Below are 26,325 nucleotides of genomic sequence, written 5' to 3'. Positions count from 1 at the left end.
GTTTTTTGCATGGTTAATGAATGGTAGGACTCGAGTAATCTGAAAGATGCACTTAAATTCTAATAACCTAAGAATTTTTATGGAGAAATTGCATGATTTCCCCCTTCAAATAGGCCGTTCTTTCATTTTTTTTCCTTTTCAAATGAGCTGTTATTTATTTTTTGCTCTTCAAAATTGAACTTATACCTAACAGGATATCAGTTATTTAAAGCGTGGGGCATACTTTGTGTGATATTAGGAAGCAAATATATAAATTTACGTCTCGCAAAAAAAAATACGTTTCTCGTTGCAATTTATGTGACACACTTTCCATTTTAGTTAGTCAAAAAAAAAAACACATTTCTATATTTAAAAATAATCTAACTTTATAAGATGATCAATCACATAAATATCTAAAAAAGTTTTTGGACAACAAATTATAAAAAGTTTTCTTTTATTCTTTTTTTAAACATCGTACCTAATTAATAAGGGAAAATGACATAATAATACTACTTAAAACTCTATATTACTAAACATAAGAATATTTTTCCTTATTTACAAAATATACAACTTAATTAGCAAACATATCAGATTTGAAAAAATTAAAAGCCACCCTTTCCTTCCTTTTCCCCATTCTCAGTTTCATCCAAAACTGAGCCACCCACCCTTCTTTCCCCTTTTCCCTATTTTCTATTGTTTTAGTTGTATTAAATTTATATGAATATTGTATGAAAGTTGAATATAATATTGTTGAAGTTGTATTAAATTTTCTAAAACCGAACATGAGCTTTATACAACATGTATACAATTATATACATATTTCATAATCACTTTTAGACAGTTTTTATTAAAAAAATCATGACCGAAATTCTAAGCCTTGAGTCATACACATTTCGTACATGACAAATGTGAGCGAAATTCTAAATCCTAAGAGATATACATATTTCATACAGTTTTGATACACAAAATATTGAGTGAAATTTTCTAAGTCTTGAGCGAGAAATACACATTTCATGCATAAATTATTAAGCAAATTTTTTTATAAGAAATCTATTATTATGTTCTGTAAACTAAAAGATATCGTCATATTTCATAAATATATCCTATTGTTATGTATATATATATATATGTCATTCCAACAAATAATGAGCATTTGTTCTGAGGGACAAAATTTATAGACCAACACAAAATTGCGGGCAAACGTAAGGTAAAAAAAGGGCAAATTCGGGCTTTGCACCCGACCCGACCCGACCCATTACAGTTGCAAGACGCAATGTCACCAAACTGAAGTCAAAAGACCAAAAAGAAAAACGCAAAAACCCATCAAAGTTCTTCAAACTTGCAAATTTCACCCATAAAATCGAATCGAAAAGCAGTATGATCCCTAACGGTGTTGAAGATGAAGACAAATTCCTATCAGCTGGAATCGCCGGTCTTCAACAGAACGCTTTTTACATGCATCGCGCTCTTGTATTTTCACTAAACCCCCTAATTTTTCTATATATTTACGTTTTTGGTTTCCAGTAACCTAATTTTGAGCTTTTTCCATGAATTGTAGGACCTAATTTGAGTTTTTTTCACTGATCTGATCTTAATTATTGCTCACTTGATCAATTGAAACTTAATTTCAAAATTTTGGTTATTATTATAGCTCCTTAACATTATCAGTATTAGAAGTGTGTTGTTGTTTGTTTGTATTTTTTTTTTTTGAAAATTACTTTACATGCACATTGCTGATATGCTGCAAAATGTTGAATTTCAGTATTTGAGTTTTTTGCATGGCTAATATATATATATATATATATATATATATATTATTTTTTTTTCCCACCGATTTGATCTTAATTATTGCTCACTTGATAAATTGAAACTTAATTTTCAAAATTTTATTTATAATTATAGCTCCTTAACCTCAGTATTAGAAGTCTGGTATTTTCACAAAACCTCCTAATTATTCCATATATTTATGTTTTTGGTTTGCAGTAACCTAATTTTGAGTTTTTTGCTTGAATTATAGGACCTAATTTGAGTTTTTTTGCATGAAATTAACACCTAAATTAATTTATATGTAAATTTCAGCATTTGATCTGAAGCTCTTTAACCTCAGTAGAACATTGTTATTGTTATTTTATTCTGTTATTTGTAAATTTCTAAATTTGTTATAATCTGAAAGATGCATTCAAATACTCAGCAAGGTTACTAAGCTTATCTCAATTATTGCTCACTTGATAACTGAAACTTAATTTTTTTAAAATTTTATTTATAATTATAGCTCCTTAGCCTCGGTATTAGAATTCTGTTGTTGTTTGTTTGTATGTTTGCTCTTTTTAATGACAAATTTCTAGCTGCTGGAATCACCGGCCTTCAACCGAACGCTTTTTACATGCTTTGCGCTCTTGTATTTTCACAAAACCCCCTAAGTTTTCATACATTTATATTTTTGGTTTCGAGGCACCCAAATTTTGAGCGTTTTGCACGAATTGTAGGACCTAATTTGAGTTTTTTTGCAAGAATTGTAGCACCTAAATTCCTTTATATATATATATATATATATTTTAGGTTTCCAGAGACCTAATTTGAGTTTTTGCTATGTTAATGAATTGTAGGACTCGAATAATCTGAAAGATGCACTGAAATACTCAGCTCAGATGTTGTCGGAGCTCCGAACTTCAAGGCTTTCCCCTCACAAATACTACGAGCTATGTATGTATTTTTTTCACTGATCTGATCTTAATTATTGCTCACTTGATAAATTTGAAACTTAATTTCATAACTTTATTTATAATTATAGCTCCTTAACCGCAGTATTAGAATTATACTGTTGTTTGTTTGTATTGCTTTTTCCTTTAAATTACTTCAAATGCACATTGCTGAAATGCTGATTTTTTTTTATATATAATTATAGCTCCTTAACCTCAGTATTAGAGTTATGTTGCTGTTTGTTTATAAGTTTGCTTTTTTAATAACTTTAAAATGCACATTGCTTATATGCTGAAAATTTTAAATTTCAGCACAAATACTACGAGCTGTTTGTGTACTTTTCACTGATCTGATCTTAATTTTTGCTCACATAACTAAAAAACAACAACAACAACAAAACACCCAATGTAATCCCACAAGTGGGGTCCGGGGAGGGTAGTATGTATGCAGACCTTACCTCTACCTTGGGAAGGTAGAGAGGCTGTTTCCGGGAGACCCTCGGCTCATAGAAAGACGAAAAAGGCATTAGCAACAAGCAGAAACAATAGCAAGATAATAAGATAACCGCGGCTAAAGAAATAACATATAGTAATAAAAATCTAAAAATAAGAAAATACAAGAATAATGCTAAAACTCCGGGAACGGAAATGAAAAGCGCCCCATTACCCACTGCCCTTCTACCCTAATTCTCGACCTCAACACCTTCCTATCAAGGGTCATGTAGTTGCGCCGTGTCCTGCCTAATCACCTCACCCCAATACTCCTTCGGCCTACGTCTACCCCTCCTCAAGCACACAATGGCCAACCTCTCGCACCTCCTTACCAGGGCATCTGCATCCCTCCTCCTCACATGCCCGAACCATCTCAGCCTCACTTTCCGCATCCTATCATCTACGGGGCGCACTCCTACCTTGTCCCGGATATCTACATTCCTAATCTTATCGCTTTTGTTGTGCCCGCATATCCATCTCAGCATCTGCATCTACTGCTGCTCTCATCGTTTGAACATGGGAGTTCTTGACTGGCCAACACTCCGCCCCATATAGCATAGTCGGTCTAACCACCACCCTGTAGAACTGGCCTTTAAGTCTTGGCAGCATATTCTTATCACACAGAACACCGGACGCGAGCCTCCATTTCATTCACCCCGCCCCAATACGATGTGTGATATCCTCGTCAATCTCCCCATTACCTTGGACCCAGGTACTTGAAACTTCCTTTCTTGGGGATGACCTGAGAGTGAAGTCTCATGTCCACGTCCACTTCAAGAGTCACGTCAATGAACTTACATCAAGTATTCAGCTTTAGTCCGGCTCAACTTGAAACCTTCCGACTTCAGGGTTTGTCTTCAAACCTCCAGCCTCGCGTTAACTCCACCTCTCATCTCATCAATCAGTTCTATGTCATTCGCAAATAATATGCTCCAAGGCACCTCCCCTTGAATATGTCGCGTCAGCACGTCCATCGCCAAAGTGCTCACATGACTAATTGAAACTTAATTTTAACATTTTAGATCTAGCTCCTTAACCTCAGTTTTAGAACTGTGTTGTCATTGAAATTGATACTTAGTTTCAAAATTTTACCTCTGTATTAGAACTGTGTATGTTGTTTTTTTGCATGTTTGCTTTTTGAAATAATCTTAGATGCACATTGCTGATATGCTGAAAATTTTGAATTTCAGAAACATTGCTGATATGCTGAAAATTTTGAATTTCAGTATTATCCTTCATTTTAGTTTTAGTTCTCGATAAATTATATTTAATCTTTAATCAATTGAAATGTGTATTTTTTATCTCTTAGACTTCTTTTAAAATTATATTACCCTTAAATATAGAATAATAATACAAATTTAACATAACACATAGGTAAATAAGTGGTGGAACAGTTGATATTTATGGTAAATATCTGAAAATTCACAAGTAAAGGGATCAAAAGTGCACGTCTCAATTAATTGAAGGTTAGATGTGCTTAGTTAGATATCAAAAATTAAAATTAGAAGTTATTTGAAGCTTCTTAACCTCAATAGAACAGTGTTGTTGTTATTTTATTTTATTACTTGTAAATCTTAGTTTCTTTTAAATTTTAAAATGCGTATTGCTTTGTTAGATATGCGAGCATTTGATGAATTGAGAAAGCTAGAAATTTTCTTCAAGGAGGAGACGAATCGGGGTTGCTCAATTGTGGAGTTGTATGAACTCGTGCAGCACGCTGGCAACATTTTGCCTAGACTGTAAGTTGTAGTGATGATCCGACTGCATATTCCTGTTTATCTCCGTTTTCTGAAAGCTTTATCTTGAAGTTCTTCAGCAAGTAATTTGATGTTTTCGGATTGGATTAAAGATTTGCAGTGTGTAGCTATTTCATATGTTTCCAAAGAGGGTTACTTTGGGCTTAGATTATCAGGAATAAAGGTTTTGTAGGATAGTAATCAGATTAAAGACTCAAATAGATCATAGAGAAAACCTATTAATGATGGCCGAACAGTAGGAAGAGTAAATAATATACTTAATGTGTTAGAGGATTAGGAAATCTACACCCAAAAAGGCACAGGCAAAACAGTAAAGAAGATCCGATAACAGGTATAGTGAAAAAAGTCTTTAGCTCACACCTATTTTTGATGGAGAATCCGCAAATTTAGGTAGAAAGAACAACTAGTGTCACAGAGATGACTTTTGTTGAACTTTTGTTTTACATGAAGTGAAGTATTTGGGACCTTTTGCATTTGTTCTTTGCTGAATTGCTCTTAAGTTGTCATGATAATCTTACAGTTGTTCTTCGCTGAACTGATTACAGACATCTCCTCTCAACCTTTGTTTGGCCTTGGTTGGATGTACCTTTACGAATCACATGAATGCAAGTTTTGCTGCTTTAGCAGTTTGGTTTCTAGAAATCAAGCTAGAGCTTGCATTATTGTTTATTGAAACTGGAATATATCTAATAAATTATTTAAATTTTTCTGGAAATTGCTGTCCCTATCTGACTTTTTGTCTTGTTTTCTCTCTTGAGCCGAGGGTCTTTCGGAAACAGCCTCCCTACCTTTCAAGGTGGGGGTAAGGTCTGCGTACACTCTACCCTCCCCAGACCCCACATTGTGGGATTCTACTGGGCATGTTGTTGTTGTTGTTGTTGTTGAGAACTGGTGATTGCCGTAGCAAATAGGAAAGGGTAAGTGGAAATTATGCTAATTTGACTAGTTTAGGATGGGTAGGTGGAGAGGTCAGGAAGTTAGTGGGATAATTTAAGACATATAGGGGTTTGGGATGCTGAGATACTAAATTTCGATACTAAGTGTCCACTGCTATATAAGTTGCTACTTTTATCCCAGATCTTGATAAAAATATGGAACTGTGGAGTGGTAATAATCGCGCATCATTTCGTTGTTTCCTTTATTCTTTAGTTGACTTTTTTTGTTCTTTAGTTGTTTAACCTATGTCAAAGAGATGTTCATTTTATTATTTGGTTGTTTTAAGCTTGTCTTAGGTTTGTTCTTTATTATTGCTCATCAGGATGTCTAAAGTTCATACCCTGCTTTTTATTCCCCAGGTATCTACTTTGCACAGTGGGGTCTGTGTATATCAAATCCAAGGAGGCTCCCGCCAAGGATATCCTTAAAGACCTGGTTGAAATGTGCCGTGGTATACAGCATCCTTTACGTGGACTCTTTCTGAGGAGTTACCTCTCCCAAGTCAGCAAGGATAAATTGCCTGATATAGGTTCTGAGCATGAAGGGTAAGGGTGTATCTCAGCTCCATGGTGTTTTGCCATCAATTTAGTTATAAGAATTATGTGTCAGTGTCCAAGTTTGATAACAATGTTCTACCTGCTAGATGTAAGTGCTTAGGAGAGAAAAATACACAACGATGAAGTGTCAACCTGAATGCACGAACCACTGACATGATTCAAACTGATTGCCAAGACCAACAGTATATCCATATGCTATTTTAATTTTAAATAAAATGCTCGACTAGTAGATTATGCTGTTCATATAATCTGCTCTATGGTTGTCTACTGCCGAATTGATTAATTGAGGGTTTCCTCAACTACATAAACATAGTATGATCTTAACACAGGAAAGAACATATAAAAAAAGAAAAGAAAAAAGGGACTATGTTACCTTCATTTTAAGCTTCTTTTATATGTAATTTCACCTGTAATATGAACATTATTGTTGGATGCACTAATGTCTTGTTCCCTTCCACAGTGATGCTGACACCGTTGTGGATGCTGTAGAGTTCGTTCTCCAAAATTTCACGGAAATGAACAAACTGTGGGTCAGAATGCAACATCAGGTTGGTTGAAACATCTGTGGATGCTATAACATGCTCTCATGTCTTGACATGCATAGTACCACAATGCTTGCATGTCATGAAGGTAATTGTAAATCATGAGGGCATAATTTGTGGTCATGCAGGTGTTTTAATGCTTGTGAATGATTCATACTCTTTGCTGATCATGAGTTGAGGCTAGCATCGGGCTTTCTCATCTGCAGGGACCTGCTCGGGAAAAGGAGAAACGCGAAAAAGAAAGGAGCGAGCTTCGTGATCTCGTATGAGCTGTTACTTCATCATGTTTACTAGCACCCAAATAAGCAGTGGAAGTTTACACTCATGCGGGGATATTCCTTTTTTGCTTTTGGTAGGTCGGGAAGAACCTGCATGTTCTCGGTCAAATTGAGGGTATCGACCTTGAGATGTACAAAGAGACGGTGCTTCCAAGAGTTTTAGAGCAGGTGATTTGTCTAGGAATTTAGTGTCCTGATAATTTTTGCAGTTTGTTTAAGCCAAATATGAACCTTTTTTTTTGTCTCAAAATGTGTAACTCTGTTTGTGTTTAGGTTGTCAACTGTAAAGATGAGATTGCTCAGGGCTATTTGATGGATTGCATGATTCAAGTCTTCCCTGATGAATATCACTTACAAACTCTTGAAACATTATTGGGTGCTTGTCCCCAGCTTCAGGTGTGTATTGTTGGTTTGTAAAACAAGCTTCTAGTTAAACAGAACAGTTAAGTGTAGAAGGAAAAATGTCATGCCTGGTAGGATGCCAGGAGTTTGAGATTGGTTTACTATCTGCAACAGTGTAATATGTAACATGGGCTTCCTCAGAAGAAAGGTTTGGTTTGATGATTTATAAGGAGTGTTGTTTGTTTATGGCGTTGGATGTTGGTTGACAACTTACCCTATTAGGCATACTTAAGTTCGTCCTAAAAAATGGTAGATTGAAGTTCAGTATCTTTATTATTGGTCTTCCATAGGATCTTAGACAAATGCCAGTGACAGTTCTAGATAACTTCCAATTAATGCTTAACTTCTATTAGAATTTAAACTTCCAAGCACTGTTTTCCATGTCATTTGCTTCTTCAGCCATCTGTTGATATCAAAATGGTGCTTGCTCGGCTTATGGAAAGGCTCTCGAACTATGCTGCTTTAAGTACAGATGTAAGTAACACATTATTATTTTTCTGGAATCAGATTCTGTATATGCAGTTTCTAAATCATTTCCAACTGCAGGTCTTACCTGAGTTTTTCCAAGTGGAAGCTTTTGCAAAACTAAATAGTGCCATAGGGAAGGTAAATGAGATTACCACCCTCAAGTAAAATGCACTTCTTGCTTATGAAGGTGTCAGATGTTGTAAAAGATAACTCTCCCAGGCCTGCGTTTTCTACCTCCAGGTGGAGATTAAGTGGAACTCAAAGAACTTTATAAAACTCTTAACCAATTCTTTGACTAATTAAAAAATTAGTAAGATGAAAAATAGAAATTGACCAAAGATCTGTGGATATCGGTGGAAAGTTAAGTCATGGAGACTCTGCCTTTGTCACAACTGTAGAGTGGTACTATTGTGATTTATGCATGCAAAATGCCACAGATGACGTGGAGGTTGAGGGTTAGGGTAGACGGTTATTAGGTAGTGGTAGAGCATGGTTTCAGTCTGGAGCACCTATCCGTTCCCTTTACCAGTAGTATTATTATTATGCTATTCTTCTATTCTTTTGATACTGGTGGGTTGTTTACTTTGGTTGTTTTTACTGTCATTACTTTTTTCTTTCTTCAGCATTTTCATTATAACTAGCGTCTCTTGCATTTCTTCCAAACCTGTTCTGAAAAATGATTTCCTTGAGCCGAGGGTCTATCGGAAACAGCCTCTCTACCTCAAAAAGGTAGGGGTAAGGTCTGCCGTCTGTGTACACCACACACTCCCCAGACCCCACATGTGGGATTATACTGGGTATGTTGTTGTTGTTGTTGTTTTAGTGCCACAGATGGTTATGATTTTCTTCCAACTTTTGCCTCCCCAAACTTATCCTCTTTTGACTTTTTCTTGTTTTCTGACTTGAGGAGTAATCGTACGTTTTTAACCTTCCCAATATCAATGGTGTCCTCTGACTTTTCAAGTAGTTCAGGTATGATGCCCATCACTGTCTTGGTGCAGGTGATAGAAGCCCAAGAAGACATGCCTATAGCTGGAGTTGTGACTCTATTTTCATCTCTTTTAACTTTTACTCTTCATGTCCACCCTGATCGCCTTGATTATGTGGATCAGATTTTGGTAGGTCAACTCTTTTCTTTTCCTTTTTCTTTATCAGCCTTTAATGCTTTTCAGATATGATTTTTAGGTCAATAAAAAATAAGGTTGATTAAAAGCTGCATGTATTTAAATAACTTTCTGGCCTGCCTTGTGCATATGGTACCGATAACGTGCTAATGATTACTCTATTTGTCGTGTCAGGGTGCATGTGTTAAGAAACTTTCTGGTAAAGGAAAGCTCAAAGACAGTAAAGCAACAAAACAGATCGTGGCCCTTCTAAGTGCTCCACTGGAGAAGTATAAGGATATTGATACTGCATTAAAGCTGTCAAATTATCCTCATGTTATGGAGTACCTTGATGACGCAACTAGCAAAGAGATGGCTAATGTTTTAGTTCAAACTATTTTAAAAAATAAGACTTGCATCTCAACAGCTGAAAAGGTTAGGTTCCTTTTGATTCTTGTTCTTAAATTTTGTTTGTAATAAAATAACCTTTGTATTACCTGAAATCATTCGTCTGTCAGGTAGAGGCTCTTTTTGAATTAATGAAAGGACTTCTCAGAGATTTGGATGAGAATCTTGATGATGAGGTGATCTCTCCTTATGTTATTAGTTTCCTCATATCTTTCGACCTTCTTTCCAATGTGTTCTTAGTGGCTCGTTTTCTGAAAATTTGCTTGCTAAAATCATTACGTCTAAGTTTCTTCATCCTTCCATTTTCAGCTTGACGAAGAAGATTTCAAGGAAGAGCAGAACTCGGTAGCACGGCTTATTCAAATGCTTCACAATGACGACCCTGAAGAGATGCTGAAGGTAACGAGTGATACCTCTTTCCAGATTCTTTGCATATTCCTTTGATGGATAGCCTCTCTACTTCTTATTGCTGGAAATATATGTTGTATCTGTTCTACTTATATTTTGGGGTTGAATTTGGTCAAGTGTGTTTAGTCAAATTTTGTCATATTTTTTGTGGAGCATGTACTCAATTCATTTTCCCTTTGGTCAATTACCTTAAACAACTATTATATGATTAATGAGACAGCACCACAAAGATACCTAGAATTTTCTTGTTTTGATTAGTACCACGGAGATGCGTAGGATCTTTGTTGTTCTGATAAGTAAGTTCAATAGAACAATTATAAGACCATCCATGTTATATGCAAGTGACCAGCAATGTTATATCTTAGTGAATTTTTGGCCGTTAAAGTTAAACACATCCACAAGATGAGTGGCGCAGAGATGCAAATGCTAATATGGGTGTGTGCTCATGAAAGATTAAACTAGATTAAAAATGACAATATTCGCCAGAAGGTGCAAGTATCCTCAATGATAGAAGGTTGCTTGAGATGGTTTTTTCATGTACCTCGTTGACCTCTGGATGCACCAGTTTGTTGGTGTGAAACCATGGAACATGAAGGTGTTAAAAGGGGGTGAGATAAACCTAAAATCACATGAAAGTTGTCTTGAAAGACCTACAATTTCATGGAGTCCATGCTAACTTAGGGAAAGATGGTGCACAATGGAAGAAAAAGATCTATATAAATAATACCAATTAGTTTGGAATATGTTCTAGTGATGTTAGTCCATTTACATCAGGGCTTATGCTTTCTAGGTGATTTTTTCGCCCTATTCAGCTTTTTCACCCTGCAGGAATTTCATGTTTTGTCCTTGCTCTTCGTTGTTAACAAGTGAAATATGAAAAAAGTATTGAGATGATACCATTTAACCTATGAAGCAGTAGCTTTAGAGATGTATATGACACGATTGACTTGCCACTATGGAATAAAAATTCTAAATCAGGTTAGATCAGATAAGCATTACCATTTAAATTTTACTCAAATATTGTATAAAAATTCACATTAAATCAAGATGAAATTTTATTCATCTAGCAAGTAGCAGTGTGATGTTCTTATTTTTCTTTTATATGTTTGTTAGTGCAAAATAGTGCGTCAATCCAGTGTTATGTATCTATGGGGCTATAACGTTTATATCTCTGGCTATAGCCTATAGGTGTTGGTTTCTTGCTTTTAAGATTTGATATGGTTTACCAATTTGTTGTTTTGCAGATAATTTGTTCTGTCAAGAAGCATATTCTGAGAGGAGGACCAAAGAGGCTTCCCTTTACAGTCCCTCCCCTCATTTTTAATTCTCTTAAGGTTTGAATTCACAACTCAAGGACTACAAGATGGGTGGAGTGTTAAATGCCCCATACTTTGTCTTCTTCGAAAGAAATGAATCAAGTGATCAATTTTTGTATAATGCATTTTAAGATGATCCTTTTCCAATGCAACTGTGTGTTCAAAGGAGTAAATAACAGAAAAAAGAAATCAACCCCCTCCCCCATTTTCTAAAGAAGAGAGAGTGAGTGAGTTTTCTCTGTCGTACACAACTGACTGTTTTATTTACCTACTGATGTTGTAATTTTCCTTCTTTTCTAGTTGGTAAGGCGACTGCAAAACCAAGATGAAAATGCTCCAGAGGAAGAGGCGTCTTCTATGCCTAAGAAAATTTTCCAGTTTTTAAATCAGGTAAATAGCTGAATGGGGTTGTATGTGATGCATTGCATTTCAAGCTCTTAAGAGTTGGGACAACCACCATTATGAATTTTTGGTGAAACAGCTTTTCTTCTTGTATCCCTTTCCGTCTCTAGCTTCTCTTCCTTCATTGCAATAATAATCTTGAGATACTTAAGATCGTGCCGAGGAAATACGTCTTATGAATTGCATACCCCTTGTTTCAGATAATTGAGGCTCTCTCAAGTGTTCCAGTACCTGAACTAGCACTTAGGTTGTACTTGGAGTGTGCTGAGGTACATGAATTTATCTTGTTTAAGATTTCTGGAATCAGACCTTATAAAAAGTGTGGGTTTACTAACCTCTAGTTTTGTTGCTCAGGCTGCCAATGACTCTGATCTAGAGCCTGTCGCCTACGAATTTTTCACCCAAGCTTATATACTATACGAAGAAGAAATTTCGGTAGCATTTGCTCATCCTATCTTTACTTTATTATGAACTCCATTTTCTCGACTTCCTGGCATTTCAATAATCTGCATTCTTGATTGTACATTTTATGCATTGCTGTTTTTTTCTAATTCTAGTTGAATGTTTTGATAGGACTCCAAAGCACAGATCACTGCAATACAATTAATAATAGGGACTCTTCAGAGAATGCACATCTTTGGTGTTGAGAACAGGGACACGTTAACGCACAAGGCCACAGGGGTAATCATTTTACCACCTTTTTTTTTTCCCGCTGATTTAAGCTTCATCATTCTATGATTGTAACTGGTTCCCCTATCTTTTCTTAATATCATCTAGTACTCCGCAAAACTCCTGAAGAAGCCTGATCAGTGCAAAGCTGTCTACTCTTGTGCACATCTTTTCTGGGTTGATGATCAGGACAGCATCAAGGATGGAGAGAGGTTAGTAATTATGCTATGCATGAGGGATGAAATTCACTTTTATGCCACTCTGATTATGAGCATTTCTTAATCTGGTTTATACCTGCATGAGATGTTGGTTATGTCATATGTGTTTATGGGTCTTTTCTAAGCCACTCCGATTTTTGCCCCTTTGGGTTCCGCTCCTTGATTTCAAGCATTTGCTATAACTTTCATATGTTACGAGTTACGGGGTTGTTTCTTTTTCATGATCCAGGGTTTTGCTTTGCTTAAAACGGGCCTTAAGGATTGCAAATGCTGCTCAACAAATGTCAAATGCAACCCGAGGCAGCAGTGGATCAGTCTTGCTCTTTATAGAAATTCTAAACAAGTAAGATAACGCTATGCATCCTTGTTTATTTCCCTTTCTTGGATACGGTCTCTGTTTTGCAGGTCATTGACGATAGATACACTTTTATCATTTCTATGGTGTCAGGTATTTATATTTCTTTGAGAAGGGGGTCACACAGATCACTGTTGCATCCATCCAGAGCCTAATCGAGCTAATAACAACTGAAATGCAAAGTGAAAATAAACCAGCTGATCCTGCTGCAGACGCTTTGCTCGCAAGCACTTTGCGCTATATCCAGTTCCAGAAGGATAAAGGTGGTGCAGTTGGTGAGAAATACGAATCCCTCAAGTCTTAACGAGAAAAGACATTTTCTTGCAAGGGGTTTGCATTCTTGACGTTACAGAAGCAGGTAACTTTTTTCCCAGTACAAGTTAATTTTATTATTTTTGTTTCCCTGTTAGTCAAGATTCTGCATTTTTTAGCAGGCTAGTGGAAGAAGCTGCAAATATCTGTATATACTAACTTGTCATGATTTTAATTGTTGTAACAATTTTCTCTCATAAAAATCTCTGTAAATTTGAGGCTATATTATGAGATCAAACTCGTGCTTACTAATAATTGCTGGACTAAGTTTGTTTTGGAGGTTCATAGTCACATGCCCTAGCTCTTATGTAGTTTCCCAACATGATGGCTGATGACATTTGATTTTCCTTTTATTTCCTCTTCCATTTCTATTGATGTTTAATGCATCTCCTTGAATCAAAATAGATGTATCAGAGGAACTTGATTTCTGTTACTTCAAAAGGTCCAACATGACCACACTTCAATAGTTAATAGAAAGGTCATTGGAAAGAGTAGTCAGATTTAACTGGTAAATTTTTTGACATTTGTATTATAATACTTTAATCCTCCATTTGTTTGGTTAATCGACAATACAATAGTAGGAAGTTGGTGCCTCGGCAATAACATAACATGAAAATAAAAGCCACGAAATGCAATGAAGTTGATCAAACCATAGGCGTTTGGACAATATTTGGTTGTCACTAATTGAGATAAAAAGTATTTGAACCTAAAGACGAAAGAAAAGTTAGTGAAATTTGTTTGTATTGAGCACAAATTTACTTGGAAAAAAACAGGATGCAGATATGCGTATGAGAACCATTATTCACTTGAAATGATCCTCTAATAAGTTTTTAATACATTACTAGTATTCAAATTCTGAAGTTTATTATATGCAAATATTGATGGCCAAAATTGATTTTCCGTATTTTCATATGCTGAAATATTATTTATGGCCAAACAACACAAAATCGAATCATTCAAAATGGTTTTTATTCAAATCAAAGAAGTATGCCGAAAAAAGGTTTACCTAATCAAATAAAATTTTGATGGGATCTGATGCATTGTGAATTCTAATTAGTCGGGATCTTAAAGTGGGTAGCGAACATCGGATGGCAAAAATAAAATAAAAAATTCATTCAGAACATTTTATATTGTTTAGTAAGAAACAAAAGAAAAAGAAAAAAGAGACCCATTTATTTAGCCCAAATTTGCATAGTTAGATATCTCAATGAAGAAATCATGGTTAACAAGTAGCATGAGCTTTTTCTGCTTCTTATAATTGTGTTGTCCGAGTCTGCTCTTGCACACCTCGACTAATTCCACGGGATACAATAAGTCAGTTCATAGCATATTTTTGAGTCCAATTACGAGCCACTGATTCATACTTGTTTCTATCAGTCTTGTACATATGAGCAATTTCTGATACCAATGGATCATCTGGATTTGGATCCGTTAGCAGTGAACATATGGATAGCAAAACCTGCACACACAAATGGATAAACACTTTTTTGAACAATTTAAATCATACAAGTAAAGATATTTATTGGTATATAAGAAAGAAAAAAAAGTGAATGGGAAAATTGAATTGATGATGACATAGAATTCTGAATTACAACAATAACTAGACTGATGATTAAGAAAGAGAATTATTGACTCATCAATCTAGTTGGTACAAGGATTTCATAAGTCTAATTGTTTAGGATTATTTATTTACATGTCAAAAGTTTCTGGTCTACATGCTAACCTTGTAAACTAAACTAGTTATATATAGTGGCGTATCTAGACTAGACACAACAGGTTTGACAGAACTTATTATGTCTAGTTCAAACTATAGATACGTGTGCATGTGCGTAAAATAAAAAGGTAATTATATAAAGGGCAGAACCTACTGACTCTATGTTAAATGTGTCATTAAGTTTGGCACCATGTCACAAAAACTATGAAGAAGTAGATTAGTAATCAATTAGGGAGAGGAAAGGAAGAGCAACATATATTAACAATATACAAGTACCTTGGATATGGTGAGGGCAGGACTCCATTGATCCTTAAGAATGTCCAAACAAATATTTCCATTATTGTTTATATTTGGGTGGAAAACTTTGGTCTTGAAAGCCACCTGCCAATATTATGAATGATATTTATAATCTTTTCTATGATGTTTTCCCCACTATTCCTATTTTCTTTTTTTTTTGTGAGTGAGGATGATAAATACTAATTTACATTCATATTTACGTAATACTATTCTTATTAATTTGTTGTAGTTATATGCCAAATTAAGGTGAAAACACTTAATAATTCCATGATTAAAAGATAAAAGTTTATCAAACAAATATATGTTGTGTTTTTAATCATCTGTGTAACATCAAGTATAAATAAATCTTTTTCAAAATGACCATTTATTTGGCTTAAAAAGGAATTTTAACATTTTTAGCCAGCCGACTAAAGAATTAACCCGTTTGACCATAATAGGTTATAGCCATCGCCGGTGTAAACTCAATGTATAACAAGTATATAATAAGTGTAAGATAAGCGTATATTAGGATAAGTAGACATACTGATTAGACTGATTAAAATTTGTAAAAGATAAAAATTAAAGTTATTATGTTATTAATTTTGTTGAGATGTTATATAGTGTAATTTAAAAAAAAAAAAAAATCATACCTTGGGGGGTTTGAAAGGGTAATCAGGGGGGAAATGGATGGCCACTTGAAAAACACCACCTGCATAAGGGCTGTCATTTGGGCCAATAATGGTTGCTTGCCAATGAAACATATCCTGAGCCACAGGACCTGAAAAAAAAAAAAGAATAATTGAAAAATAGCCAGTGTTTGAAAATTTATTGATAAGTAGTTATTTATTGATAAGTAGTTAATTTATTATGATGAAACATAATATGATAGTGTCGTGAATTTCGAACTTAAACAAGTGAAAAGTTCAAGATACTAAAGTGAATTTTGAATTTCATGACAATGTCATGGATTACGCCAAAGGACCCCTTAGTAAATTCAGCCTCGTTCCCCGTTGCTTTTTCCCACCCAGTTCAAGTATCTGTTTTGAAATCTGACTAATTTGACTTCACATCGAATAACGCTCTCTATCAAAGACGACTTCGTACCAAGGGTCCAGCACAAAACATTTGATTAAGAATGTAAAAGGATTTACCATTCCATTACAATAATGTAAAAGGATTTACCATTCCATTACAACCCTTTGGATGACGGATGATAAGTACATTAAAAAAAACATTTTTGTACCTGCACTACATGAAGTAGGAGGGTCTCTTTGCAACTCCCTTAGTTCCTTGTGAATTCTCCTTGATGCCATTAATCCTACTCACTTCTTGGATTGAAATAAAAAGGAATTTGTGTTTTGCCTAAGAGAATAAATTAGAAGTTATAGAGAGAATATCAAGTTGATGAAAGATTTCAAGAAAGGAAGCCAATATATATATGCAAGAAAATAAGTAGGAAAGAGAATAATTTCTTCTTGAGTAATTAATCAGTGGTCACTCATTGGTATAGATTCTGTGACAGAAAGCATTTTGTAAAGAACCATGCACTTCAAAAAGGGACGATAGATGATATTTCAAACTTGTGAAGAAACAAGAAAATATTAAATAAATAAAGACTATTCTCCAAGCTTTAGCTTTTCTCAATTTCCCAAAATAAACATTTTCAATTTGAATAGAATAAATTAAAACTATGCAGCTATTTCTAGTTCTTTCATTTCTGTGTCATGTAATTTCATCTTACTGTAAAGATTATTCTTACTGTATATGTTCATGGTATTTCCCAGCTCATTAGAATGATATTCTTATCCTAAAAAAGGAGGTTACACATCCATGAATTAGTTTATTAGTTGGATACTTCAATCTTGTTTTATGGATGGTTTAGACCTAATTTTAACCTAGACATTAGTTTTGCACTACTTAATACTTATGACATAGATTATTCGTTTGGGAAAACAAGTTGAATTTGCACTTGTATTATGTGAAATTGAGCAACTTTGTTCTCCATCAAACTCGTGGTCTAATATCATCCCTGTTAGGAAACAATCTCTTTTTTGCCTTTTTTCGGTTAGAAGTTGAGGGTTAAATTTGAACCTTATTTTCACGGAAATTTTGGACATGTAGATCCACCCATTTCACATTGCAACTCCGCTGATGGCAAGGACAAATACAAGACGATTGGTATGAATGAACCAAAAATGCTCCGGACAGCAAAATTGAGCAATTTCGAATAGTAATACAGAGGTAGCTTTGGACATTCTCTTATGCAATCCTTTACCAAATAAACTCTTGCTGTAGCCTTTCTCTGTCAATTTCAGTTTCTAGAAATAAGTTGTCCCTCCTGTTTGGCTCTTTCTCTAAGGGGTTATTGTGTAACAAGCGCATAATGTCCGCTGGAGCCCTGTTAGTGATAGAGAGCATTTCTAGTTTAGCTTTTCATTGACCATCAATATATTAGGAGCACCAACGTGTCTTTTGTAGGAACTTATAGAGCGCTTGATGTAACATGTAACTTCTTTACTAATTGTAATTAACATCATATCACGACACATGCATTATGTAAGAGACTCTTTAATAGTTGGGTTATACGTTTTACTGTGCCAGGACGTGAGGTGTAGGTAGTAATGATCATCCTGGGGGTGTAGGTAGTAATGAATAGCTAGCTAACTTATAGGTACTCCACAAACTCCACAACAAAGCCATTATGGTTTTCATGCATTTGCTCGTTTTCAATATAAAACTAACCACTACTCCCTCCATTTCAATTTATGTGAAACTATTTAACTGGATATGAAGTTTAAGAAAAAAAAAAACTTTTGAACTTGTGGTGTAAAATGAGGCACATATCAATTGTGTGACTATAAATTATTGCATAAAGATAAATAGTTTTCATATATGAAAAGGAGTCATTCTTTTTGGCGCGGATCAAAAAAGAAATAAGTTCACATAAATTGAAACAAATGGCGTATTAGAAAACGTCTCTCTTGTTTTTTTATTTTCTTGTGAACTCGATGTGATATGTTGAAATGGGTGTCACTGATAACGAATGCACATTTTAGTTAATTAAAGGTTAAATGTGCATAATCAAATATTATAAGGAGTAAGAAATATTTTTTGGGACCCAAAAAAGGAAATAATTTCACATAAACTGAAATATAGGGAGTATTAAAAAACGTCTTAATTGAAGGTTAAATGTGCATAATTATCAAATATTATAAGGAGCAAGAAATATTTTTTGGGACCCCAAACAAAAAAGGAATTCCGTTGCCGGGACTTGAACCCGGGTCTCTCGGGTGAGAGCCGAGTATCCTAACCAACTAGACTACAACGGATCTTGTTGGTTGATATCTTCCCAACTCATTAACTAAATACCCAACGATGGAATTTCTCCTACTTCCTCCAAAATATCCTTTTTATTGATCAGGACGTTTTAATACACTGAGAAGTGAGGTGCTGATAGTGATGACATCTTGGGAATGTCTTAGCTGTAACATAGTAGTTGTTGCTTTCACGGATCAATTGCTCGTTTTTTATATTAACATTAGTGAAGTAGGAAATTTCGTGAAGGGTGTTCAAGGATTGATATATATGTATAAAAAGTAACATTTGACCTATATACACAATATTACATTTTAATCACCCTTCGGCATATATAGCTACGCCCTCGATATAGAACTAAATATTAGAAAATGATTTTTTTTTTTTGGACTCGAGATGATATTTTGAGACCGGTGTAAATTCATATGTTCTTTTGGATCAAATGTGATGACGATTCTCTACTCATGTGCTTGAGTGATCCTCAAGGGCATCTCTCCCATTCATTCTTCTTCCTAGAGCTTCTAAAAAAGGATAGAATCCCCACTTTCATTAAATAACATTAAATAACAGGAGTGTCACAATTTTCCTCCACAGAAAGAAAAAATAATGCAATGAACCTTAGCCCCTGAGCTATGACAAAAGGAGAATCTAATCTACCCCTAGTAACTAATGAGTGGCAATCAAGTTTGCCACTTCGTGCCATGTTTGTAAATATAACATTCCTTTTTTTTAATATTAAATTAAGAAAATAAAAAAATAAACGACTAAGGTCAAATGGCCTGCTTTGTTCACAACAACTATAGAAAATGAAAAGAAGAAAAAGAGTGGATCACCTCTATTCAATGGGCATATATCTATCTACTTTCAACTTCACAGAGAATATTTTTTTTTCCGTTAAAATAAAGAAAAAGAATTGAAAGAGATGAACAATTATAGGAACTCAAAGAAAAGGCAGTAGAGTTGCGTCATGATCAGGCCACATCTTAAAAGGATAGTTTAGGTCCAACGACATTGAATTATCTCACACAAAAATGTTGCGTTATAATCTGTTGAAGTATCTCACACTGTAAATGTGAGTTCATTTCCACACTAAGAGTGTAGCCTAGTGATCAATAAGTGTGAGTTCAGTTCTGCACCCAAGAATGTGATCTCGTAGTCAATAAAATGGTACCCGAACTATGTGATCTCGGTTGAAATTTCAACGAAGCAAAAATAAGTAGGTAATTTTTTTCAATATGTCTAAACCTTAGTGAGCAAGTTACCCGGAAATTATGCTGGTAGGAGGTAATATGTACTCAATGTCGAGGTGCATACAAATTGACTCCAACGCCACCGTCATAAAAAAAAAAAAAAAGGTGGTGAGTTCAATTCTCATTGTCCCTCCCTTTCCTCACCCTGATTTCCAAATGTAATAGAAATCTTCTTTTAAGAAGGAAAAAAAAAAAAAAGGGAACTCCCACCCAGATTCAACAAGGAACTTAATACACTTGGGATCATTTTGACGCAAAAAGTTGAGCTAACAAATTCCTTTAGAAGAAAATTTCAAAAGTAAAGATGCAAATAAGAGGCATGAAGAAGCCCAACATTCCAAAAAGAATTTGTTTTCCTAACTGGATCATTCAGTCGTTAATACATAAAACCAAATCAAAACAAAGGGCACGCTAGAGTGGCCTACAAGGTGAACCAACCACAATTATACAGAAAAACCAAGCCACCTGACACTTTCGAGAGATCGTTAGTAGTTTTTCGAATAAGACAAACGAGGACCTCCTACTTCCTCCGAGACAAAGGAAGACAAAGGGATGCGATTACAACGAGAATTGTGACCAGCAATACCATTGGACCTACAGTTTGATCACAATATCGAGCAGGACTTTTGTGATTTTCCCTTCTTTTTCTTCGTCTTGGGAGGCTGGAGGACGACCTTAATGGCAGCATCAAAGACTGCTTTCACATTCTGCAACAAGGAGATGCAACCAAATGCTTCAACAAGAAGTACGTGAAAAGATGTTCGGTGCAAGAAATAGATGCTATAGGGAAAACATACCTGTTGTGTTTTTGAACTACATTCAATGTACGCAGGTGCACCAATTGTTTTCCTTAGCTCCTCACCCTTAAAGGTTAGAATAAGAGATGTCAAGTGAAAATGGACAAGAGGCACAAGAAAAGCATAATTCCCACCTATGTTGCTCAGACTTTTCAAAAATGCCAATAGTGCGTGTTGAATCCTCCAAAAATAGTGCAATTTTTTGAAGGATCCAACACGGTGCAGCACTATTTTATGGGAGATCGGGCAACATAGCTTCCCACAAAGGCGGTCAAGAAGAGGAAGAGTGCTAGTTATCCATACCTGAGCAGTAGTAATTGGCACAGCACCAGGATGGTCTACGAAGAATTGCTTATCATCCCGAAGATCTGAGTACAAAATGGGAGTAAAGTAGGCTAGTTAGGCCTTGATAATTGGAAGCCAAGAACACTAAACATATAAAAACAACCTCAAATTCATTTATTTATTTTGGGTTTCCCACCCTGTGTCCGGTACCCGCATTGGGGCCCGACAATCCGGATTCGCGCCGGCAAGTCCCACACTGGGGATAAAGCGCTCCTAACAAAGGCGACTCCTTACCCAGCAGGACAACCTAAAACATATACATTATCCACACATGTTGATAACCAAGCCTTTTTTGAGAATGAGTTTGATGATTTTACATCCAAATTCAAACAGCACGGCTCTCCCTTTTAAGTTTTGTTTTCTTTTGTGCAAAGACGGCTTAGTTCTAATTATACTAACTCATCCTTGTCTAGGTACCTACAGAGAAAGTCCATTCTTTCAACTCAATGAAAAGAGGCACCAACGAGAAAAGAAACAAAGGTGGGAACAAACAAACATTTACCAGCCACCAACCATTCCACAACTTCAATGCCCAGACGGCCCCCACCATTCTATTCTATTTGCTCTTCAGCAGTTTCCCTAAAATCTATTCTCTTAACTGGGACAAATGTTCCTTCTACTTGAAGGACAGCAGAAATCTCTACACTCTTTTACCAGTAACAACCTAAGCATTATCAACTTAGGCTATCTGTGCTACGCGAGCCCATTAGTGGCAATGTCATCTAGCACTGAAGTATCTTCCTTTGATCACTGAGAACTTACAAATATTACTCCCTCCAGTCCAAAATGATTGATGTTTTAGGCTTGCACACATGGATTAAGGAATTCACTTACTCCTATAAATTAAGAGGGGTTTTGACTAAGATACCCTTAATTATGATTTTCTTTTCTTTTTAAGTTGTTGTATACATCATAAATTTGTACATTGAACTGGGACTATGTCAAAGGCAAATTTGGGAAAAAAGAATTAAATCCCTTCTTGCTGCAGTTATCTTATTATCTTGCTATTGTTTCTGCTTGCTGCTAACGCCTAATTTTTGTCTTTCTATGAGCCGAGGGTCTCCCGGAAACAGTCTCTCTACCTTACCAAGGTAGAGGTAAGGTCTGCGTACATATTACCCTTCCCAGACTCCACTTGTGGGATTACACTAGGTATGTTGTCGTTGTTGTAATTAAATCCCTTCTTGGTTTTGAGAAACATTGACCAACTTTTAGAGGCTAAAACATCAATTATTTTGGACTGGAGGTAGTAAATAAATAAGAAGATTGCAGACACAATTGATACCTCATGCAGATCTACGAAACAAACTGCAGATTAGATCGTGTTTAAATAAAAGCCTCACCAAGTTTTGTTCCAACAAGAACTATCGGGACACCAGGAGCATAGTGCTTCAACTCAGGAATCCACTGAAAACAACCAATAAAAATAGTAAATTTTTCATGTACAGAACAATAAATTAGAAAGAACACTAGGAGAAATACATAATAAAACACTCACCTTCTTGGAGACATTCTCATAGCTGGCTTTACTAATGAGAGAGAATGCCAAAATGAAAACATCGGCCCCACGATAACTCAGAGGTCTTAATCTATTGTAATCCTCCTGTCCTGTTAAAGATTTAATGACGTCAGGTCATAACAATTTGGACAGCATACAGGTTGGCACTATAGGTATATGCATTGGAACACATTAACATGTTACAGTTATCAGAAGCTTCAAGCAATAAATGTCGAGCAAATAAATAATTACCAGCAGTATCCCACAACCCTAGATTGACAGTGGCTCCATTGACGACCACATTTGCACTGAAATTGTCGAACACAGTGGGCACATAATCCTGTCAAACAATTGCATGAATGAGGGAAAAGCAATTGATGTTAAATTAGGGAAAGATGAAGGGAATACTTCCCGGAATATAAAAACTTAGATATTCCAATTGACAATCCAAAAAGAGTAGATTCTAGGCATGTGAAACCATATGTCATAATACAACATTTTCCCTCAAAACCACAAAAAATTTAAATGCATCAAAGAGCAAACGCCGGACAATAAAATGGCAGCCCGGTGCACTAAGCTCCCGCTATGCGCGGGGTCCCGGGAAGGGCCGGACCACAAGGGTCTATTGTACGCAGCCTTACCTTGCATTTCTGCAAAAGGGTGTTTCCACGGCTCGAACCCGTGACCTCCTGGTCACATATAAATATCACCAAGTTCATATTGAAGTAAATTCAATGTCTTCTCTTCCTTACCTTTAAGACTAATTATCACAAATTTATTTAGAAGGGACACGTGATGAATTTGATAAGAAATAACTCAATATTCTTATAAAAGTATAGCATAAACAAACAAACATGTACACCAAGAAATATTTGTGTAAAAATGACGAAAAAGGTAAAATTTAGCTCGTAACAAGATATTAAAGCAACAGATCATGCAAACCAAGTAATTTATCCAAAAGATGGAAACTGGGTCCCATTTAGCTCACGACAAGATATTAAACAAACCAGTCTGGTTTTTAAGTGGAGAAGGGTAAAAGGGCGGATCCATCATCCATTGAGTTTCAAAGCTGGAAATACAAACAAAACATGGAAACCAAGAAATTTGTCCAAAAGATCAAAACAAGATAACGACTTAGCGCCCGACAAGATATTAGCACGAATAGACCTTCAATAAGCAAACAAATCAAAACACGCAGCAGGAACTTGTTGACATGCCTAAGCAAAAAGCTGAGACACTCGAATTTCTTTTCAAAAACTGAATAAAGGCTAACAGACGCGCACTTTTTACATGATGTTTATCAGTATATATTCATGAATAAGGCCTGAAATGAATCAAATTATGGATATAAGAGAATAAACAGAGAAAATGAGGCAAGAGGATGAATGCAATTTTACAAGGTAATACACATTGAAAAAGGAAAAAAAAATAGAAGAAAAAGGAAGGAAGAGAAAATAAGCTGTGTATTTTCTGGAAGATGATCAGAAAATGATTATCCAAGATAAAACATTTTTCCAGAAACACCTTTTCCTTTAAGTACCATTTCTTTACAAACACGGTTTTTTTTATATCATTTTCCAGGTTTGATGTAAATGCAGGTGACGTACGGAATTGCTAAGATACACAAATTGAATCTTTATTAAACTTTAGAGCAAGGATTTACAATAATGTATAAGAATTCATCAACAAAATGGCTTCTTTTTTCCTCAAAACATTGTCGTTGGAGAGAGAGCATTTTCAGCAAATCAAGCTAAACAAACAGGGGGAAAGAACCAATTTTTTCCTCATTACCAAACACACCCTTCAAAAGGAAAATCAAACAACATGAAGCAAAGGGGATTGAACAACAAACCGTAGGGAAAGTGTTGCTTGTGTAAGAAATCAAAAGACACGTCTTTCCAACAGCACCATCACCCACCGTAACACACTTGATAAACCTCGAAGCACTCATCTTTTTTTTTTTTTTTTTTTTTGTGGGCTAAATAAACAATGAAGACCGACTTCTTCTCAGATCTTCTTGAGAAGACCTGATCAATAAACAAACGAAAAACGTAACACAATGTGATTCCTTCCTGGTTTCAGTTCCTTTCAATGATCCATCTGCAAAAAATGGCAAGAAACCCACAAAAATAAAAATAAAAAACAACAAATGATGGCAATCCCAAATATGAATTACAGTCGTATAGGCAATTAATCAGGGCAACAATTTATTCACAACTGAGCATAAAAAACTGAAAAAACTAAATATCCACAATTTTCTTTCTTTCCTTGCAATATCCACCAACATATCAAACCCCACAAAAGAATCGCAACGCAGTTTCCCTAAATGGCCAATTATCACATTTTCTCTGATAGTGCAACTTATTATAAATAGATTAGAGATTTCAAGATTACCCAATAAAGCATAATTTTTTTTACAGAAACCAAATTTCACAAAAATATTGGCAACCCATTTTCCCTAAATTCCCAATTATCACATTTTTTTTCTCTAATTAGTGCAAACATATTATATATTAGAGAATTCAAGATTACTGAATAATAAAGCATACAACTTTACAGAAACCAAAATCACAAAAATATTCTCAACCCCATTTTCCCTAAATGCCTAATTATCACATTTTCTTATAGAATAAAAAGATTTCAAGATTACTCAAATAATAACAACAACAACAACAACAACCCAGTGGAATCCCACACCATGGGGTCTAGGGACGGCTGTTTCCGAAAGACCCTCGGCTCAATAAAAGCATAAAAAGAGGTCAGATATGGCTAAGAAATTCAAAGCGATATGTAAATGCAAATAACGAAAGCGACACAGATAAAATAGAATAATCAAAATACAGGAAATAACAGATAATAGCAGAAATCAGAGCACAAGAAATTATCCTGCCATAATGCGCTTACTAATAATGCACAAGATTACTCAAATAATAAAGCATACAAATATACAGAAACCAAAAAAAGCATGAGATAGTGTAAGAACCTAAGGTGGTGGCAGTAGCTCAGATTAATGCATAAAAATAAAATAAAAATAAAAAGTATGTAACTTTTTATTATTAGATGATGAGGAAAACCCTAACCCTAAATTAGAAAAAAAAAATGGGTGCAATCAAAAGGGAATTATGGAAAATGGAAATTAGGGAAATGGGGTTGTGGTGTGTAAATTTAGATCTAGAGAGAGAGAAAATGTGTGGGATAATAAAATTAGAGGTAGAGAGAGAGGAAAGGAAAACCAATAACTAATTTACATTTTTCTAGCCGGAAAATACTGCTATTGAACCGTTCCTTGCCTGTGAGTGATTTACACAGAAAAACACTCTTTCTTTCTTTTTTTCTTTCTCTGTCAGCCAACGAAGCTCTCTATTGCCTATGATTGGTGTTGTTCCTCAAGTATCATATATTGCCCTCACTAGCCACTTTTCCATTCAATTTTTGAAAAATAGTCGTTATTTTAAATAGACGTTTGGCTATGGATTTCAAATTGTTTCAAATTTATTTGAAATTTATGAAGGTGAAATTGTGTTTGGTTATACTATTGTAAGGGAAAGAATACAAACACCTTATTGAAATTTATGAAGATGGAGTGAAAAAATAGGTTATAAACTATTTTTTAAATTTGAATTTAAGTCGGATTTGGAGTTTTCATGGCAAAATATTGATAAAAAAATAGTGAATATTTTTTCATGGTCAAACAGGTCCTAATTTCACCGGTAAAATTTTAGGACAAGTGTATCAAAGTTTCTTTTATGAAATTTAAAATTTCAGGATAGTAATTGATTTTCAATTATAGAGATTAAAAAGAGAATATTTATAAATTTTACCCAATTGT

At 35.1% G+C, this 26,325-nt stretch overlaps 3 protein-coding genes and 1 non-coding gene across 7 annotated transcripts; 1 reads left to right on the top strand and 3 right to left on the bottom strand.

The window, feature by feature from the left end:
* The first annotated feature begins 1,154 nt into the window (after window positions 1-1,154).
* LOC132620420 (vacuolar protein sorting-associated protein 35A-like) lies at window positions 1,155-13,654 on the top strand. Of its 3 annotated transcripts, none has more exons than XR_009574892.1 (23): window positions 1,155-1,449; window positions 2,586-2,682; window positions 4,786-4,909; window positions 6,223-6,408; window positions 6,881-6,968; window positions 7,169-7,225; window positions 7,319-7,408; window positions 7,514-7,636; window positions 8,042-8,116; window positions 8,189-8,248; window positions 9,112-9,228; window positions 9,409-9,648; window positions 9,732-9,797; window positions 9,931-10,020; window positions 11,274-11,363; window positions 11,646-11,735; window positions 11,948-12,016; window positions 12,102-12,182; window positions 12,321-12,428; window positions 12,525-12,628; window positions 12,864-12,977; window positions 13,083-13,347; window positions 13,421-13,654. XR_009574892.1 is itself a non-coding variant. In XM_060335094.1 (22 exons), the coding sequence occupies exons 1-22, from the start codon at window positions 1,357-1,359 to the stop codon at window positions 13,291-13,293; spliced, it is 2,373 nt and encodes a 790-aa protein (XP_060191077.1). In that variant the 5' UTR covers window positions 1,155-1,356; the 3' UTR covers window positions 13,294-13,654. The 3 variants fall into 3 exon arrangements, 1 of the variants encoding a protein (XP_060191077.1); XR_009574891.1 differs by having other exon boundaries at window positions 1,156-1,449; window positions 13,424-13,654; XM_060335094.1 differs by having other exon boundaries at window positions 13,083-13,654.
* A 745-nt stretch (window positions 13,655-14,399) lies between these two features.
* LOC132620421 (ubiquitin-conjugating enzyme E2 10-like) lies at window positions 14,400-16,706 on the bottom strand. Its single transcript, XM_060335095.1, has 4 exons — window positions 16,535-16,706; window positions 15,942-16,069; window positions 15,292-15,396; window positions 14,400-14,760 (listed from the first exon to the last, which is right to left on the bottom strand). Exons 1-4 carry the CDS (start codon window positions 16,602-16,604, stop codon window positions 14,617-14,619), a joined length of 447 nt encoding a protein of 148 aa, XP_060191078.1. The 5' UTR covers window positions 16,605-16,706; the 3' UTR covers window positions 14,400-14,616.
* Window positions 16,707-18,547: 1,841 nt separating this feature from the next.
* Window positions 18,548-18,620, bottom strand: TRNAE-CUC (transfer RNA glutamic acid (anticodon CUC)). Its single transcript has one exon. It is a non-coding gene; the product is annotated as a tRNA-Glu (tRNA).
* Window positions 18,621-20,117: 1,497 nt separating this feature from the next.
* On the bottom strand, window positions 20,118-25,923 carry LOC132617082 (rac-like GTP-binding protein RHO1). 2 transcript variants are annotated; one of them, XM_060331971.1, is made up of 8 exons: window positions 25,745-25,923; window positions 24,349-24,596; window positions 22,749-22,836; window positions 22,497-22,606; window positions 22,342-22,405; window positions 20,957-21,021; window positions 20,654-20,719; window positions 20,118-20,563 (listed from the first exon to the last, which is right to left on the bottom strand). In XM_060331971.1, exons 2-8 carry the CDS (start codon window positions 24,445-24,447, stop codon window positions 20,462-20,464), a joined length of 594 nt encoding a protein of 197 aa, XP_060187954.1. In that variant the 5' UTR covers window positions 24,448-24,596; window positions 25,745-25,923; the 3' UTR covers window positions 20,118-20,461. The 2 variants fall into 2 exon arrangements, with proteins under 2 accessions (XP_060187954.1, XP_060187955.1); XM_060331972.1 differs by lacking the exon at window positions 25,745-25,923 and adding an exon at window positions 25,480-25,708.
* Window positions 25,924-26,325: the final 402 nt, after the last annotated feature.

Source organism: Lycium barbarum, chromosome 11 (assembly GCF_019175385.1).
Source record: "Lycium barbarum isolate Lr01 chromosome 11, ASM1917538v2, whole genome shotgun sequence".
NCBI classification, from domain to species: domain Eukaryota; kingdom Viridiplantae; phylum Streptophyta; class Magnoliopsida; order Solanales; family Solanaceae; genus Lycium; species Lycium barbarum.
This window is presented reverse-complemented; position numbering and strand designations above follow the sequence as displayed.

Bases quoted from the DNA above. Each gene is read 5' to 3' on its own strand.
- LOC132620420 (XM_060335094.1), top strand. From the start codon at position 1,357: ATGATCCCTAACGGTGTTGAAGATGAAGACAAATTCCTATCAGCTGGA. The intron at 9,798-9,930 runs GTGATCTCTCCT...TTCCATTTTCAG, and splicing joins ATGAGAATCTTGATGATGAG to CTTGACGAAGAAGATTTCAA. The intron at 12,017-12,101 runs GTACATGAATTT...TTTGTTGCTCAG, and splicing joins TGTACTTGGAGTGTGCTGAG to GCTGCCAATGACTCTGATCT.
- LOC132617082 (XM_060331971.1), bottom strand. From the start codon at position 24,447: ATGAGTGCTTCGAGGTTTATCAAGTGTGTTACGGTGGGTGATGGTGCT. The intron at 21,022-22,341 runs GTGAGGCTTTTA...TTTTGTACTCAG, and splicing joins TCTTGTTGGAACAAAACTTG to ATCTTCGGGATGATAAGCAA. The intron at 20,720-20,956 runs GTATGGATAACT...CTAACCTTTAAG, and splicing joins TGCCAATTACTACTGCTCAG to GGTGAGGAGCTAAGGAAAAC.
- LOC132620421 (XM_060335095.1), bottom strand. From the start codon at position 16,604: ATGGCATCAAGGAGAATTCACAAGGAACTAAGGGAGTTGCAAAGAGAC. The intron at 16,070-16,534 runs GTACAAAAATGT...TTTTTTTTTCAG, and splicing joins TCCTACTTCATGTAGTGCAG to GTCCTGTGGCTCAGGATATG. The intron at 15,397-15,941 runs GTATGATTTTTT...TAATATTGGCAG, and splicing joins ACCCTTTCAAACCCCCCAAG to GTGGCTTTCAAGACCAAAGT.